General features: G+C 51.7%; 1 protein-coding gene across 1 annotated transcript; it reads right to left on the minus strand.

Moving 5' to 3' along the window:
• Nucleotides 1–1,275: 1,275 nt before the first annotated feature.
• On the minus strand, nucleotides 1,276–15,196 carry CSF3R (colony stimulating factor 3 receptor (granulocyte)). The gene is made up of 17 exons (XM_008590665.1): nucleotides 15,183–15,196; nucleotides 13,729–13,783; nucleotides 11,735–11,818; nucleotides 9,349–9,645; nucleotides 8,140–8,263; nucleotides 7,798–7,985; nucleotides 6,712–6,881; nucleotides 6,437–6,590; nucleotides 6,262–6,341; nucleotides 5,613–5,823; nucleotides 4,481–4,669; nucleotides 4,012–4,113; nucleotides 3,254–3,400; nucleotides 3,000–3,140; nucleotides 2,698–2,791; nucleotides 2,368–2,449; nucleotides 1,276–1,987 (listed from the first exon to the last, which is right to left on the minus strand). The coding sequence occupies exons 3-17, from the start codon at nucleotides 11,796–11,798 to the stop codon at nucleotides 1,514–1,516; spliced, it is 2,517 nt and encodes an 838-aa protein (XP_008588887.1). The 5' UTR covers nucleotides 11,799–11,818; nucleotides 13,729–13,783; nucleotides 15,183–15,196; the 3' UTR covers nucleotides 1,276–1,513.
• Between the last annotated feature and the right edge of the window lie 1,090 nt (nucleotides 15,197–16,286).

The raw sequence follows: 16,286 nt of genomic DNA on the forward strand, positions 1-16,286 counted from the left end.
TGTGGGCAAGTCATTTAACCTTTGGGGCCACCGTGTAGTCATCCATCAAATGGGAATGGTAATGACAGTATCTTTAGGTTATTGGGAGGATTAACGGAGGCAGTTGTATGCAAATCACCTTGTATAGTAAGCATTCGATAAATATTAGCTGTGAGAATATTTGTGAAATGAGGGGTGTAAGGACAAATACTAAAAGTAGGAAAAATTAATTATTCTTGGTGCAAAAAGGGAAAAGACTCTCCTCCCCCTCACTTTTAAAAGAGTATTTACTTTAGAAAACTTGTAATTGTGAATTCTTTCTCTACCCTTTTGAGATGAATGTGAATCTTTTTAAAAAAGACTTGCCAGTTTTACAACCCTAGAATGTTTTTCTCAAGGACCTGGGAGCCATCTCTTTGAAATTTAATAGTTAAAGAAGATAATGTCCTATCTCTGTTTCTGTGGGAGTGTAGGATCCTAACTTCAGCTGGTACCTCGTTCCAAGTTGCAAACCTACCTCTTGTCATAAAGATATGAGAAATCTGTTTTTCCTTTGGATAAAGGCCATTAGCAGATACAGATGGCTGCCCATTCACCAGGTGAATTTAGGATGATTTATGTGTGACAGATGGTTCTGTCAAGTCCTCTTACTTGAGTACTAGTTATGGTTTATCTTGAGAAAATGTATGCAATAAGTTGTATGCACTTGGCTATATAAAAGGGTAAGATTTCTTTCTGTCTTTGCAATCTCTTAGTGGATTGGTTGTGATGCGTATCACGTTTTGGTTTAATGCTTATTCAATAATAAGACTTTTCTTTCTTGTCTACCTTTGTGGAGAGGTTTTGTGGGTTGGCAGGAGATTTTGTTTTTAGTTGTATTTTCCCATCAGTGGTTAGTCTTTTCTGAGTTCTCTTTACCGTGTCCCACCACACTCTGACTCCCTCCGTGTAATCCTTGCCCCTGTGCCCTAATGATCAGTTTTCAAGTTTCCATCACTAGAATGGGTGCTCTCTTGAGGATGGACTGAGCTGAGTCATTTTTGAATCCCTGCTGCCAGCACAGGGCCTAGATGCTAGGTGAGAGCTGGTTGAATGAAGGAAGGAAGGAAGAAATAAACAAATGAACAATTCTGAGAAATATCCCCCTGACTGCTAGGGCTCTGAAAAGAAAAACAATGAAGACTTCAGCACATTCGAGAGTTTCTGCAAACAACAACAACAACAGCAACAACAACAACAATAACAACAACAAAAAGTCCCAAAACCAAAAACCAGTTTAAGAGACTAAAATTACAGGTAACAACCACGAGAGGCTAGTGAGTGGGTTGGATGGAGCATTACCTGGCCCTTAAGGTGTACAGGTTTCCCGGGAGGCCCAGCCCATGGAGATTGGGTTATAGGAACAGATTGGGAGCCTTTCTGCCTTTCCTAGGGCTGGGGTAGTTTTTAATGATGGGCTTATTGACCCTCTGCTGTCCTCTGGATAGCTCAGGCCTTTCAAGAGGCAAGCCTAGGTGAGATGTTCCAGGAAGCCCTAGAAGCCCCCCAACCCCTCCACTCCATGGACCTGGAGCCCCTGCAGGAGGGGAAAGTCAAACAGTGGCCCAAAGACACAGTCATCCTCCTGGCTTGGGGGTGGGACCTCTGAGGTCCTTAGGGGACTGGTGTGGAACCAGAGGTTCTCATAGGACTTGGGGCTGGGGGTGAGGCCACCCAAGAGAGGCTGAGTGGAGTCACAGCGAAGGTACTGCTCTGGCCCTGGGCCTGTGGGGCTGCCCAGCACCTGCCCATAAAGGACCTGGTCATTGATGCCAGGCTGGGGCTGGGTGGAAGCTGCTCTTGGGTCCCCCTGGAGCACATAGGCCTGGACCAAGGCGGGGAGGTCACAGGTGTCTGAGCTGTCACTGGACTCCCAGGGCCCCGGCTTCTTCTCTTCCTCCTCCAGCACTGTGATCTTGGTGATGGGTGGCATGCCAGGGTCCCGAAGGCTGGGCAGCTGGAAGGTCTCCTGGGCACAAGGACACAGGATGAGGGCATGGTTCATTTCAGATGTCTGCCCCAGCCACTGTCCCTTCCTGAGTTGGGTCAGTTGTGGGAGGTTCCCGCTGCTGTCTGCCAGAACACAAAGGGTTACACTTGGAAAGCGCCTGTGTGTTTCTGACATGTGTGAACTGCTGTTCAGACTCAGCACTGTGGATCTTCCTGGTTCATAGTGAGGCAACTGGGGCTTTGAGATGGGCAAAGCTGGGATTCATACTCAGGTCTGCTTCACTCCACAGGGAGGGTGTCTTGCTAGAAGTGATGGGAAGGCCTGAGAGGGGTATCCCTTCACTTTGAGCCTGGGCCAACATCCCCAGCCCCATTGCCCTTTGCCTCCAGGGTTCTCACCTCTGCCATGATGGTGGGTACCCAGGAGCCCAGGCTGCTGTGGGCTGGGTCTGGGACACTTGGCCACAGGGGATTCTTCCTGCTGGAGAAGGGGGCAGGTGAAGGCTGGGTCAGGCATGCTCTCCCACCTCTTCATCTTTTGTCCCACTCACCCAGCAGCTGAAGAGCTGCAGCTGCCCCTCAGTGCAGGAGAGAAAGGTGAATGGCCCAGACTCCCAGACATGAGCCCCAAGGTCTGGGAAGGCTGGAAGGGACTTAGACTGGCTCACCTGGGCCAGCAGTTCTCTGTGGGTAGGAGTAGCTGGGTGTCAGGTCTTTCAAAGGACTCACCTGGGGCTACAGCAGAAGCAGGCAGTCCCACAGAGACAGATGAGCAAGAGCAGGAGGCCGAACAGGCCCAGGAGGATGTGTAGCTCGGACCCCTCTGGGATGAGGGGAAGGCCAGAAGAGGTTAGAGTGCAAGTAGGTGGGTCTGGGTTTCCTTCATCAGGCTGGGATCCGTGGGCACAGCTGGGCCTCCTCCCTCAGACTAGGGGATCCAAAGTCAGGGCCCTGTCTACTCTCAAAATCAGGATCCTTTGGGTGGGGCACCCTCTGAACAGCCGTCTCTGCCCAGCCCCCCTCTCCCTTACCTAGGGCCAAGGTCATCAGGGTGAGGCCTGTACTGTTGGTGGCCCCGGCCTGGCTTGAGGCCATGAGGTGGACATGATACATGCTGGCGGGCTCCAGGCCGTGGAGGATGAAGCCACTGGAGGAGGTGTTCAGGATGGTGGCTAGGAGGGGGGGCATATGGTCAGCCTAGCTCTGGTGCTGCAGCTGCCTTCATGGCTGCTGATCACCCCTCTTGGGCCTCCCTGGGGCTGTAGGGCACTGAGGATAGACTCACAGAAGGACTGGTCCTGAGCATTGGTCCAGAAGATGGTGTAGTGGGTAAGGGGGCTTTTCCCCAGCTCAGGGGGCTCGGGCACCCACTCCAGCTGTGCCCAGGTCTTGCCAATGTGCCTTAGGTGCAGCTCTGGGGCGTGGGAGGGGGCTGCAGAAGAGAGAAGTATGGGAGCTAAAGGCAGTGGCCAGGGCAGAGAGCCCCATTGGATTCCTTGTGGCTCCTAGACCCAGGAACTGGGACACACTGTGGGGTGGGTGAGAAAGGAGTCGGAGAGGACTTGTGTCCAAACCTCATTTTCCCAGGGGCTTCATCTGAATCCCATCTACTGCTAATAAGTGGCTGAGCCAGGATTTGAACCTGGTTCTGAAGCCTCCCAGTCTGATTTCTGCCGGGCCTGATTTTGTCTGACTCACTATATGATTTCTGCCACTCACCCTCTGCATTTATGCAAGTTCTAGGTCCAACTTCTATAGGATGTGATACCCGATTTGTGTAATGGCAATTGATTGGTTTTTGCCAGACTTGCTCCCTGAATTCTGCCAAACTCACTATCCAGTTTTTATCACCCCACAACCTGATTTCTGTCTAGCTGCAGGTGTCCAGTGTAAGCCAGGGGTAATATCAGGATTGGAGAGACCCTCTCCAGGTCCAGAAGGAGGAGAGAGAAAATGTTCCTCATATTCCTGACTGCTAGGGCCCAGGCAGGTCTCGGGGGAGAGAGAAGAGGATTCTGGAAAGGGGTCTGATGGCTGACTAACCCATCTCTTGGGAGTAGGCGTAGACGTGCTGGGGGTGTCCCATGATGTCCTGATACAGAGGAGTCACAGTGATCTCATAGAGCTGAAAGGGCCTGATGTTCTCTGTAGAGAAAAAGTGGGGTAGGCACTCTGGTTAGGGGCTAACCTCTGCTGATGATCAGGAGCTAACCTTTAGTCAGGGCTAACCTGGCCTCAAGATGCAGGGCTAACCTCTATAATCTCTTCTTCAGATCATTTGATGGAGGTTAGGGAAGAAAAGTGAAAGAGAGAGCTCGAAGGGGAGCAGGGTCAGGGCTGTAGAGAGAGAGGTCAGATTAGACTGTAGGAAGAACTTCCTGATTGTGAGGATATGAGAACAGTGAAGGATCAAGAAAGGCTGGGGAATCTGCTTCTGCCTCCTGTCAGACAAGCCCTGCCTCCCCCTCTCCTGGGTCTTGCCCACCCACCCAGCCTTCCAAGCCCGCCTCACCCTGCAGCAGAGTCCCCGTAATGCTCCCATTATGCTCTATCCTCCAGGTCTTATTGCTGCTGCTGGGACTGGGGTAACCCAGGCCCCACTCAATCACATAGCCCTGGGGCTGAAGGCTGGGGGGCTCCCAGCCCACCCAGAGGCTGTATGGGTCCCGGGCCTTGGCATGGAGTTTGGCCAGGGGTGGGCCTGGAAACAGAGTGGGAAATGGTGGAATGATGGTTAAAAGAATGCAGGCCCCAGAGCCAGAAGCCTGGGTTCAAATCCTAGCCTTGCTACTTACAGGCTGGGTGACCTTGGGTATGTCAGCATCTGAGCCTCAGTGTCCTGATCTGTAAAGTGGAAATGATGATAAAATTTCCTATTTCATAGGGTCTTGGTGCAGATTAAACGAGATGATGCATGGAACAAGCCTAACATAGTGCGTAGTGCAGTGTGGTACTTGATAGTAACAGCTAACACAATATAGTTCTTGGTATGTTCCAGGCATAGTCTTTGACATATGTTAATTCACTGAATCCTCTAACAGTCACACCAGGGAGGTGCTACTGTTGTCCCCATTCTATCAGTGAGAAAACAGAGAGACACAGAGAGGTTAAGTAACTTCTCACCACACAGCTAGTAAGTGGGAATATTAACTACTGTTATTGTTACTGTGATTATTAGTCCCACCTTGTGAGAACTCATGTTTAGGGGCGGTGGAGATGGGATGGTGGTGGCTGATCCACTGAGAATGAGCAATTAACTCATGGACCGTGTTCCATGTGAAAAAGCTTAGGGCTTTCTCTCTCATCTTTCTTGGTAGAATGGACTCTGTGTATGTGTGTGCGTGTGTAGATACCACTACCAGCTTAACCTGGTTCTGGGTAATGATAATAATAGGTAACACACATTGATCAGTGATTTGTGCCAGCACATGTTTGAACTCATGTAGTCCTCATAACAACCCTCAGTAGGCACTGTTATCATCCCCATTTGCTTGCCAGGGGGGTAAACAGAGGCCAGGGAGAAAAAGTTACTTGCCCAGGTCACACTGTTAGCAAGTGATGGGACTAGATTTGAACCCAGGCAGTCTAGCCTCCAGATTTACATGCTTAACCACAGTGTTCTTCTGGTTGCCAGCCTTCTTTACCTCTGCTCTCCAAGACCACTGGAGTGGGACGAGATATCCCGGCTGTGTTATAGGCCACAATGTCCACCTCCCGGGCTTCTGAAGGCAGGTGGAAGGTGCAGTCTAGCTCCGTGGTGTTGCAGAGGGGCAGGACAGCCCCAGCCTGGCCTGAGGGGCTCCAAGAGACTAGGTATCCTTGGATCTGCCCACTGTCTTCCTCCAGGGGCATTGGCTATGGCAGGCATAGGAGGAAAAATATAAAGGGGAGTGTACAGCTCATCCTGAGTTGGGGAGGGCTTCTAGGTAGGGGTGGATGGATCATAGGAGCTGTGCCCCTCAGGCTGGGAGCAGGCTTCCCACCTCCTTCCTCCTTCCCTCTGTTCTCTTGTGCCAGGCTCTAGTGGGGAGGGAAGGAAGAAGCAAGTTGGTACACACGGCAGGCCCTTAACTAGTCACGTAACTGACCCTTTGGGGCAGAGGTGAGTTCTGCATTGTAGTCTCTCCAGAAGGTCACTATTCAGCTTCCTAGGCACATGCAAAGTGCATGCAAATTACATACAATTGCCTCCAAACATCCCAGACCTGTTGGAGTCTTGAGCCCCAGCCTGCAGGGTCTGACTGGGTTGGAGGAGATCTCAGGGGCTGAGGGTTGGCCTTCAGAGGGAGTCACCTTCCAGAACAGCCGCACATCCACTGTGCTGGGGTCCAATTTCCTCTGCCGCCACCATGTGTCCAGTCTGACAATGGGGGCTGTGGATGGCATGAGAGGAGAAGGTCAGTCAGGGAGGTCCCTGAGGGCTGGACTGGGGACTGATGGCTGCATCCAGCCCCTCATCACTACTTACCCCGTTCGGCGGTTCTCAGCTCTAGGCTGGGGCTCCAGTTGCTCCAGTGGCCAGGCAGGGGCCAGCGTGTGCAGCGCATCTGCAAGGCGTAGGTTGTGGCTGGAAGGAGCCCGCAGAGCTCATACTGGAAGTTCCCGGGGGGTAAGGGGGCTACCTGGTGGGGGGGCATGACTCTGAGCCTGGCTCTCTGCACCCTTCCAGTGCCAGCTCGAGCCCAGTTTACACTCCCCTCAGCCACCCCCACGTCAGATTCCTGAGGTTGCCCTCTGCCTCACCAGTGCCCAGCTGGCTTCTCCACGCTGCGGCTGGTGGCGCAACTCACACTTCTGTTCCACATACAGGCTTGGCTTCCATAGCTCCCAGCGCAGCCGCAGGCAGCCAGGCTGGGGTGGGGCCACCTCAGGGCTGGGGTCCAGGGTCCACAGTGTGGGGGGCTCCAGTTTCACTGTAAGGAGTGGGGTTGTCAGAGCCTCTCCCTGCCCCACCCTATAGAGCTCTACCTTAGTTCCCTCTTGTCTTCCAGTCTCTGGTTCCGTTTTCCTCCCTGGGACTCCATCTATGTGGTCTCTGTCTGTCTCTCTCTGTGTCTTTTCATCTCTGTGTATGTTGCCATGTTTCTGTGGTTCTGTCTCTGTGTATAAGTCTCTGGTTCCGTTTTCCTCCCTGGGACTCCATCTATGTGGTCTCTGTCTGTCTCTGTGTCTTTTCATCTCTGTGTATGTTGCCATGTTTCTGTGGTTCTGTCTCTGTGTATATGTGTCTTTTTCTCTCTAGGTCTCTGTTTCATGCTTCTGCCCCAGGGCCTTTGCATTGGTTGTTACTGTTGCTTGGAACACTCCCCCTCCCCCCAGGTATCCAGTGTCTTGCTCCCTCATTCCTTACAAGGATCTGCTCAATTGTCACCTTCTTCTTGAGGCCTTTCCTGACTACCCTATTAAAATAGGCACCTGACCTACCCCCACTCTCCCTGTGCCCCTCTCCTCCTTTAATTTCTCCATTCCACCTATCATCAGCTGACATTCTATTATATTTATTTTGCCCACTAGAATGTGAAAATCTGAGGGCAGGATTTTTGACATTTTGTTCACTGCTGTGTCCCTGTACATACAACAATGCCTCATACATAGTGGGCACTTCAAGAAGTTTGCTGAAAGAATGAATGGATGTATCTCCTGGCCTCTGTCTCTTTTCCACGTCACTGGGTCTATGTCTCCATTTCTCTGTCTCTCTTCTCTGCCTCTATCTCTAGGTCTTGCAGTGTCTCCTTGACTGTCACTGGGGCTGCATTTCCCTCTCTGTGCTTCTATGGGTCTACCCATTTTGGGGGCCTCTCCCTGCCCTCCACACCCAGCATCACCCACCAACATCCATGGGATTAAGACACAACTGAGGGGATATGCTCGTCCCCAGTGCGTTCTCTGCCTGCACCCAGAGGCCCATATTCTGGTACAACAGCAGGTGTTTGCGAGGGATGGAGCAGTGGCTCTGCCCGGCCTCAGGCACACAGTCCAGGATGAAGTCCTCTTGGGTCCGACAGTCGCCCCGGCTCCTGTCAATAGGACAGGCTTGAGAGCCAAGCAGAGGAAGAAAGCGGGCTGCCTTCTCCCTCCCATCTTTGCCTGAGGCTCCCCCATCCCCCTAGTCCTACCATGTCCAATCCCAGGACCCAAAGGGAAGGGGCTGGGGTGGGGACTTTTACTTACTTGAAGCTCTTCAGGGTGAAGTTGGTGGGCAGGTGGGTCTCGGGTCCTGGCTCCCACTGGCAGGTAAGGCTGTTGGTTGTGAGGTTCATGAAGCAGGACAGGTTGTGGGGTGTGGCAGGAGGGTCTGTGCGTGGGTTGGGAAGAATGTGAGGGCTTTGGGTGGGACTACTCAGAAAGCTCCCACTGGGACCAGTTGGCCTTGTTCCCTTGCCCTGGGCCGGTCCCTCTGGGGTCACCTTGTCCATCCCCTGTCTCCATGCAGAGTGACTTGGAGAGGCAGCCCTGAGGGATACCAAGTTACAGGAATGTATGGGGGCAAGCATCACAGACCCCCAGCAGCCTGGTGGTCCCCCACCTCCAAGCCCCCCAACTCCAGATCCTTTTGTCAGTGACAGTGTAGTGTTTGGGTTTTTATCTCAGTTCTGTCATTCATTAGCTGTGTGATCTTGAAGTTTACTGCTCTGTGCCTCAGTATCTTCACCTGTAAAATAGGGGTAATGGTAATATACCTACCCCCTAGGGTTATTGTGACGGCTAAATGACTGACTACACATGATGTGCTCAGAACAGTGCCTGGCACATCGTAAGTGCTATGTAAGTATTAGCTGCTTCTATTATTACTATTATTTTTGTGGCTGGCCAGTATGGGGATCTGAACCTGCAATCTTGGTGTTATAAGGCTGTGCTCTAACGAACTGAGCTAACTGGCAAGCCTACTTCTATTATTGATTCTTAAACAAAAACCTTGGGTTTTGTTTTTTCGTATGATTTAGCATGGCACAAACTCCATCCTGCTCAGTTTGAAAAGAAGGCTGAGACTGGGATGGGGGAGGTGCTGGGCACAAGAGCAGCTGGTGGAGAATGTCCTCCCTGGAGACACCTCCTATGGCTGAGAAGTTGGGCTTGCTCAGCAGCTGTATGAGCGAGCGGTGGTTACTGCTCTGGGTTTAGAGCCACACTGCCTGATATAAATCTTGGGCCCATCCTTATTATTAGTGTGTGACCCTCAACAAGTCACTTACCCTTCCTGAATGTTAGTTTCCTCATCTGCAAAATGGGGCTAAATAGTAACACCCATTGGTAGGGAAGATTACCTGATATCATGCCCATCTAGTGCTTATTGAGCAAGAGCTCAACAGGTAATAGCTCTTATTAGTACTGACAGGAGGGTATTGGAGGCAGAGCGGGTGGATGGCTGGAGGGACTTACAGCCTGCCCGCAGCTCAGCCTGATCCAGGATCTGCAGGCTGTTGCTCCAGTGCAGGCAGCAGGAGAGAAAGGCCTGAGTGTGGTTGAAGTGGGGCAGAGTGATGGTAGATTCCTGGGTCCCATCAGGCAAGCGCTGCTGTCTCCCCCCAGGTTGAAGCTCTGCTCCCAGTCGCCACAGAATCTGTGACTCCAGGTCCAGGTGACTGCAATTCTGGTTGATGGTGCAGGAGGCTGTGATGGGATCTCCCAGGCGGACAATAGGGGCTGAGAGGCTGATGTGCCCGCACTCCTCCAGGCCTGGGGTGGATGAGAAGGGGCCATGAATGACTCCTCTGCCTGGCAGAGATGGGCTGTAATCTGGGCCTTTGCACTCCTAGACTCAGGGCCCTCACCTTCTGGCCTCACCCTGCAAGACGTGGGAGCCGGAATGGGTAGGGTGTATGGGGACAGTGAGAGGATATAAGGGCTGAGATAGAGATAGTGATGAGCTGGTAAATGTTTATCAGCCAGCTCTACAGAGAAAAACAGACCCTGATTTGTAGTACGTGCTACTTCCCGTGGTGTAAGTACTCCCACCATAGCTGATTTCAAGCTACTAATGTGACATCACTGAACACAGAGTTGGGAAGAGATGTGCATAATCAACTCTTACAGCCGGCACCAGCACACCACCAGATAGGGATGAGTCCCCTCCCCAAAGGTGGTGAAAGCAATGACTAGAATGATAAGCACCCGCAGCCACAGCAATCTTTTCAGAATTCATATCTGATTGTGTTACCCCATCTCGATCACAGCACTTCAACAGAACGTTATTGCTGTGAAAGGCAGTGTGGTGTGATGGATAAGAGCATGGACATTGGAACTAGACTGCCTAGCCTTAAATCCTGGTTCTGTCTAATTATGTGATCCTGGTTGTTTCTGAGACTTTCTGTGCCTTGGTTTTCTCATCTGGAAAATGAAGAAAAGGATAGTCTCTACCTTAGTGTTGCTGGAAGAATTAGATGTGATAACATACATATGTGAGGCACTTAGAACACTGTGTGGCATGTGTTTGCTGCCATGGTTAGGATAAAGACCCAAATTCTTCATGCAGCGCTTGTGGCCTGTCCGTGACTAACCCTCTCAGTTCCTGCTCAGACCATTCTCTCAGCTCCAGCCATTCTTGCTGTTCCTTGAAATCACCATGATTTTCTCAAGCAGGATTTTTGCACCGGCTGTTCCTCTTAGAGGTGCTCCCACCCCTCCTCTTTGACCTGGTTGACATTTAAGTATCTTGGGGGAACCAGACAATGCCCTAGCCAATCAGACCAGGCCAAGCCCCCTGTACTTTCCCAAAGTTCTCAATATCCTTCATTATTACAGAGTCTTGTGATTATTTGCTTACCTATCTCCCCAGCTAGACTATAAGTTCTGTAAGGCCAGAGACCTTGGCTGTTTTGTTCATTACTATACTCCTGGTGCCTGGCACAAAGTAGGCCCTTGGCAGATACTTATTGAATAAATAAGCAAGTAAACATGCACTTTGCACGCAACACCTTCGTCCTCTCTCAGCTGTTCTTAGGCCCATTTTACTGATAGGGATGCTGAGGCCCTAAGATGAGAAGCAGTTTGTCCAGGGTCACAGAGCAGGTTCATGATTCTCAACATGTGGCTCCTACTACTTCACAGATTCAGAATTTCAGGCTGGACGGAACTTTACAGAGCTGTTTACTTCAAAACTCCACCTGATGCTATGTCCTCTAGAGTAGAGCTTAGGTGGCCTATTTTGCTATGGCCTGTCAGCTAACAATGGTTTTTACATTTTTAAAGAGTTGAAAACAAACAAAACAAACACCAAATAAGAACATGCAACAGAGACCGTATGTGGCCTGCAAAGCCTAAATATTACTGTCAGACAATGTTTGTCAGCCCCTGCTATGCAGTGTCCCTGTTAATCTTGGCCTCACCTTGCATACTGCCAGAGATGGGAAGCTCTCCACCTTTCAAGACCCTTTCCATGGTTGGAGAGCTATGTCCGGGCTTCCTCATTTTATGATGAAAACCGTCTCCTTGCGGCTTCCACCCTGGTCCCTTTGCTGTCCACCTAGATGTTCCTTCTGACAGCCTGGCAGAGACTTGGGGACAAGACCTACATCCCCCTGGCCTTTTCCAGTCTGACCAGCCCAGGTGCTCTCACCACTCCTCTTGGGTGGTGGTTTGCCTGTGGAGGTCTGTGGGTGGGAGCTCAGCTATCCCACATTGGTGGCTCAGTCTTGAGTTTCTTGGGATTCTCTGGGAATCCCAGGAACCGTGGGGCAGTGCAGGGAAGCGATTTCCTCCCCTACCCTGAAGATCTCTCTCTGTAACTCCCCCCTCCCAATTGTACCCCACCCATGGCCGCACTTACTTCCTGGGAGCAGCAGGATGATCAGGGCAGCGCTGGTTAGGCTGCAGGTTCCCAGCCCTGCCATAGTGCCAACTTGGTGCTCACCTGGAGGCAGAGGGGAGTAATTAAGGTCATGGGCTTTGGAGTCAGAGCTGAGCCACAGTGCAGCTTTGGCCAGGTTACTTGACCTCTCTGAGCCTTAGTTTCTTTGCAAAATGTAAGTAACAGTAGCCTATACTGCTAGGGCTTTGGAAGGAAGACACAAAATTATGCAAGTCAAGGGCTTTGCACAGTGTGTGGCACATAGGAAATGAGTCTATAAGGGACAGCTGATGTTATTATTATACTGGCCTTTCAGGAAAGTGCGAGGAAAGAAACAGTGAAGAACAGCATTCTTCCCCCTTCCATCCTGTCTAAGCTGGGCTCCCCCAGAAAGCAGAGCCTGAGATAAAGGCTTGCGTGTAGGTAGTTTATTTTGGGGAGATCCCAGGAGCAGGTGAGGGAGTGGGGAGAATGAAACAGGGAGGGAGGGAATGCCAACACAAGCTTGCATCATTAAGCTGGTTACCTCTTTGGACAACTGGGGATTGATTCTGCTGGAAGCTTCCAAGGAGCCATGTAGAACACTCCTCAGAACTGTGCACCCAAGGGACAATTTATTCCTTGGATGGGAGGGAGGACAAGAATGTTTACCCACCAACTCCTGCCCCCCATTGGCAAAGGAATGCCCCCTGGGGTGTTAACTCCCTGGTATGTCCAGGTTGCACATGCATGAGTACCAGGCAGGTTCTTCTGGGTGAGCCATGCCCAGGGATGCTCCTGGAAAAAAGAACTCCACGGAGCAGCTGAGGTAAGGGGCTGTTGGGTTATACCTGCAGGAAGCTGGCTGCCATGGCAATGGCCAGAGAAAAAAATGAGCTGAGAGGAAATCAGGTGGGGCACACAAAGGGTTCCACACACCCCCAATTCTGGGCACAGACCTCTAGGGGCCTTTTGGGGCCAGGTGATAGTGCCTGGGTAGAGGGAGCATTGGCTCCAGTCTTAGGAAACATGCAAAAGTTCCTACCACTGGGGTAGATGTCCAGCCTAGCACTCCACCCTGTTCTCATTTGAGACTTGGGGTCAGGCACCTGGTCCTCCAGCACTAGTTGGTGCTCTTGGCAGATCAGTGGGAATCTCTGACCAGCCTGCAAGTATATGTAATCGTACGGACACATACATGGAGGTGGTGTCCAAGCAGATCCCCTGTGCTCAGCAGGGAGAAAACTAGGAGAATCTTCTCTCTCTCCCAGACAGATGTGTGGATAAGAACTGCCAAAATACCCGAGGTTGTTCCTGCTTGCAGGAGCCCTATGCCACCCCTCAGCCTATCCATATGTATTGCAGTATCGGGATACTCAGTGACTGCTATCCCATAAGTCACCTTTGTGCAGATCAGGAAAAACACACTCTTCCTATGGGCAGATGCAGCCCCATATTAGGACCTGGCAAGTGGAGAACAGGCTGGATTTCAGCCTCAATTGCCCCTCAGTTGGGCAGTTTTGTGCAGTGAGAAACCTGCACAACTGTCCGGACCAATCCTGTCTACCATTAGTTGGTAACCTTCTTACTACATTATCTCCCCCAAACACTGGTTGGAGAGAATTTAGTCTCCTAGGCCCAGAATTTGGGACACTGGTTCCCAGCTCCATGTGTTTTTGATCATACCCCAGGCTTGCTGCCCTAGCTGGGGTCAGCTTCAGGCCCAGCCTATGCCCAGTGAGGTACCACCTTATCCCTCTCCACTGACTTCTGTCCAGAGCAGGCAACCAAACCCCGAGAGGCTCAGGCATCCTCCCCCTGGGTTGCTGGGTGTTGGCGTGTTTGGCATCAGTCCCTAGACCCCTACAGCAGCCCTGGGCATCCTCCACCCTGATTGAGCGGGATCTGGGGCCTGTTGGAGCGTGGTCTTACTCTCTGGGGGCCAGTATGCAAAGGAGTTGGGACCTGATCTGAACTCCGGCTCCACCACTTACCAGTTCTGCGACTTTGGATGAATTACTTCATCTTTCCAAGCCTCAGTTTCTCCATCTGTTAAAAATGGATAACAGTAGCACCCACTTCTTAGAGTGGTTGTGAGGACTAAATGATATGATTATTAAAAAAGTGCTCAGCGCTGTGCCCAGCATACAGTAAGCACTTAATAGCCATAGGTTATTTTCACGAACCATAGAAAAGGACAGCACATCATGCAATCCAGCATGGTTTAGTGCCGCTCCCCCTGCTGCTGGCTGCATGATCACCGCCTCCTAGGACTGCCACCTTGTCTTTATCTTTGTCACACTGCACAGTTTCCAAGCCCTATTTCTGGATCCCCTCCTTCTGGCTCCCTGGCCCCTCAGTCTCTCCCCCTCACTCCAGCTGTCTCTGCCGGGCTCTCCAGGTTCTCTGACTCTGTCCTAGCACACACGATGCCTCCTGGAGTTGCTGCCCTCACGACCCCTTTTTCTGCTTTCTTCTCTCTTCCTTCCCGTCACATGCACCCTTTTCCTTTGCTCTCCCCTGTTCTATCTACTCTCACCTCAGGATTCTTTCTGTGGGAAGAGGTGGGGGATGGAGGAGGAGGCTGGGAATAAACGGAGGGAGAGGCCTTCCCAGATGTGGTTGAGAGAGAGAGGGAGAGAGAGAGAGAGAGAGAGGCGGGAGGAGTAACGGAGCGAGGCAGAGGCTAGGATAACCACAGACTGAAGTGACAGAGAGACCCACAGCGATACAGACTGAGACAGAGAAAAAGAGCCTGGGCCTGGGACAAATACACTGACCCAGAGAGACAGAGGCCCTCGCGGTCTGAGACGCATTCTCAGTCTTAGCCCGAGAGTTTGATTCAAGAGACAAAGAGAAACCTGAGAGACAGAAAGACTCTGAGACAGACAGAAACTCAGAGAGAAAGCAAGCCAGAGAGCTGCTGAGGAGGAAAGGCCAAGATGGAGGGTAAAACTTCTCAGTCTTAGCCCGAGAGTTTGATTCAAGAGACAAAGAGAAACCTGAGAGACAGAAAGACTCTGAGACAGACAGAGACTCAGAGAGAAAGCAAGCCAGAGAGCTGCTGAGGAGGAAAGGCCAAGATGGAGGGTAAAACAGACCGAGACAGGACTGGAGCAAGCGGACACACAGGTTTGCAGAGGCAGAGACATGGAAAGCGAGGACGATTATGCCCGTCCCTGAGCCCAGCTAGGGGTCATCAAAGAAATACTTGTCTGTTTGTGACCTCCCTGATGTACCTCCCTTCCCCCAAAGTGGGGACATTCCTGGGAAAAGAGACTTGGTCCAGGGCTCCTGGTTCCAAGAGGCGAATCCTGAAGGCAGGAGCTTGGCCCCAGGCCTTGGCCCCCCAGACATAGGCACTTGGCAGAGCTGGAGGAGTGGACCTGGGAGTCCAGGTCTCCACCAAGCCCATGGCTCAGTCCCTCCCTGGGGATCCCCTACTCACGCTGAAGCCTGTGGGCAGGCACCCGCCTGGCCTCCCTGGTCTGTCCTCTTCTCTTCAAGGCAAGTTCCTGAAACCAGCCACAGTCCGGCCTCCCTCCCCAGTCCTGTCGTTAATGGCTCAGTCTCTGACAGGCCCGGGGTCTGGGGATTGCAACACCTTCCCGGCCTCCCTCCTGCCCTCCCTCGCGCCTTTGCAGGCACGGGCCGCCCCTTCCTCCCAGGAAGGAGCCTGTGAGCGAAACTGGTGAGGCCTGGACAGCCTTCCTGCCTCGGGGGTCTTAAAGGGTTGGGGGATGTGGCAATGATGTCCCCTTCCCCTACCTCTGGATTTCCTGAGCTCAAAGCTTTGAGGCTGGGCAGGGCCCAGGTTCTAACCTGCTTGGGTGTCATATTGTGCCCTCTGCCCTGGGGCAGCATCACTTGGAGACAGACCCTGGCTGCTAGGCTCACTCAGCCCCAAGCCTCTTTCGACACTAGCCTTGGGGCCCTGATCCTCACCATACTCAGGAGGGTGTCCTCTAGGCCCCAGGGAATTTTATAACAGTATTTTCTGCTCACTTCGCCATTGCCCATAGGCCAGGCGGATGGGGAACTGGGGGCTCTGGGGACAAGACGGGGATGTTCTGGTGAGGTGTAGGGTCTTCATATGTTTACTAAAATTTAGTAACGTTTACTCACAATGGTTCTGTTACAATGGATGCTTTTTAACCAAGTGAAATAGACTACATTTTATGTCTTTCATTGTCTGTATCCATGATTGCCCTGCAATTGTTTAGGAATAATTTTCTGAAGAGGGTTCACACTGCTCATAGTTTATTGGATTCATAACCCAAAAAAGGTTAGGTACCAACAGAGTGTCCATAACCTATGATCCTATTCTTTTTTTGTGGCGGGGGGGGGGCCCCGGCTGGCCAGTATGGGGATCTGGGGATCTGAATCCGTTACCTTGGTGTTATAAGGCTGTGCTCTAACCAACTGAACTATCTGGCTGCCCCCTCCTATGATCCTTTTTAGGAATAGTGGGCTTCTGGGTTTGGTGCAAGGGGGCAGACCTGGGCTGCAGTTCTGGTTCCAGACTGAATTACCCAACTGCCTCCTACAACCT

The sequence above is a fragment of the Galeopterus variegatus genome, unplaced genomic scaffold (assembly GCF_000696425.1).
Source record: "Galeopterus variegatus unplaced genomic scaffold, G_variegatus-3.0.2 Scaffold6256, whole genome shotgun sequence".
Lineage (NCBI taxonomy): Eukaryota > Metazoa > Chordata > Mammalia > Dermoptera > Cynocephalidae > Galeopterus > Galeopterus variegatus.

Excerpts from the sequence above, each read along its gene's own strand:
- CSF3R (XM_008590665.1), bottom strand. The coding sequence starts at position 11,798 with ATGGCAGGGCTGGGAACCTGCAGCCTAACCAGCGCTGCCCTGATCATC. Across the intron at positions 5,824-6,261 it reads ATGTGCGGCTGTTCTGGAAG|CCAATGCCCCTGGAGGAAGA; the intron begins GTGACTCCCTCT and ends TGCCTGCCATAG. Across the intron at positions 3,401-4,011 it reads CGCCTACTCCCAAGAGATGG|CCCCCTCCCACGCCCCAGAG; the intron begins GTTAGTCAGCCA and ends TCTCTTCTGCAG.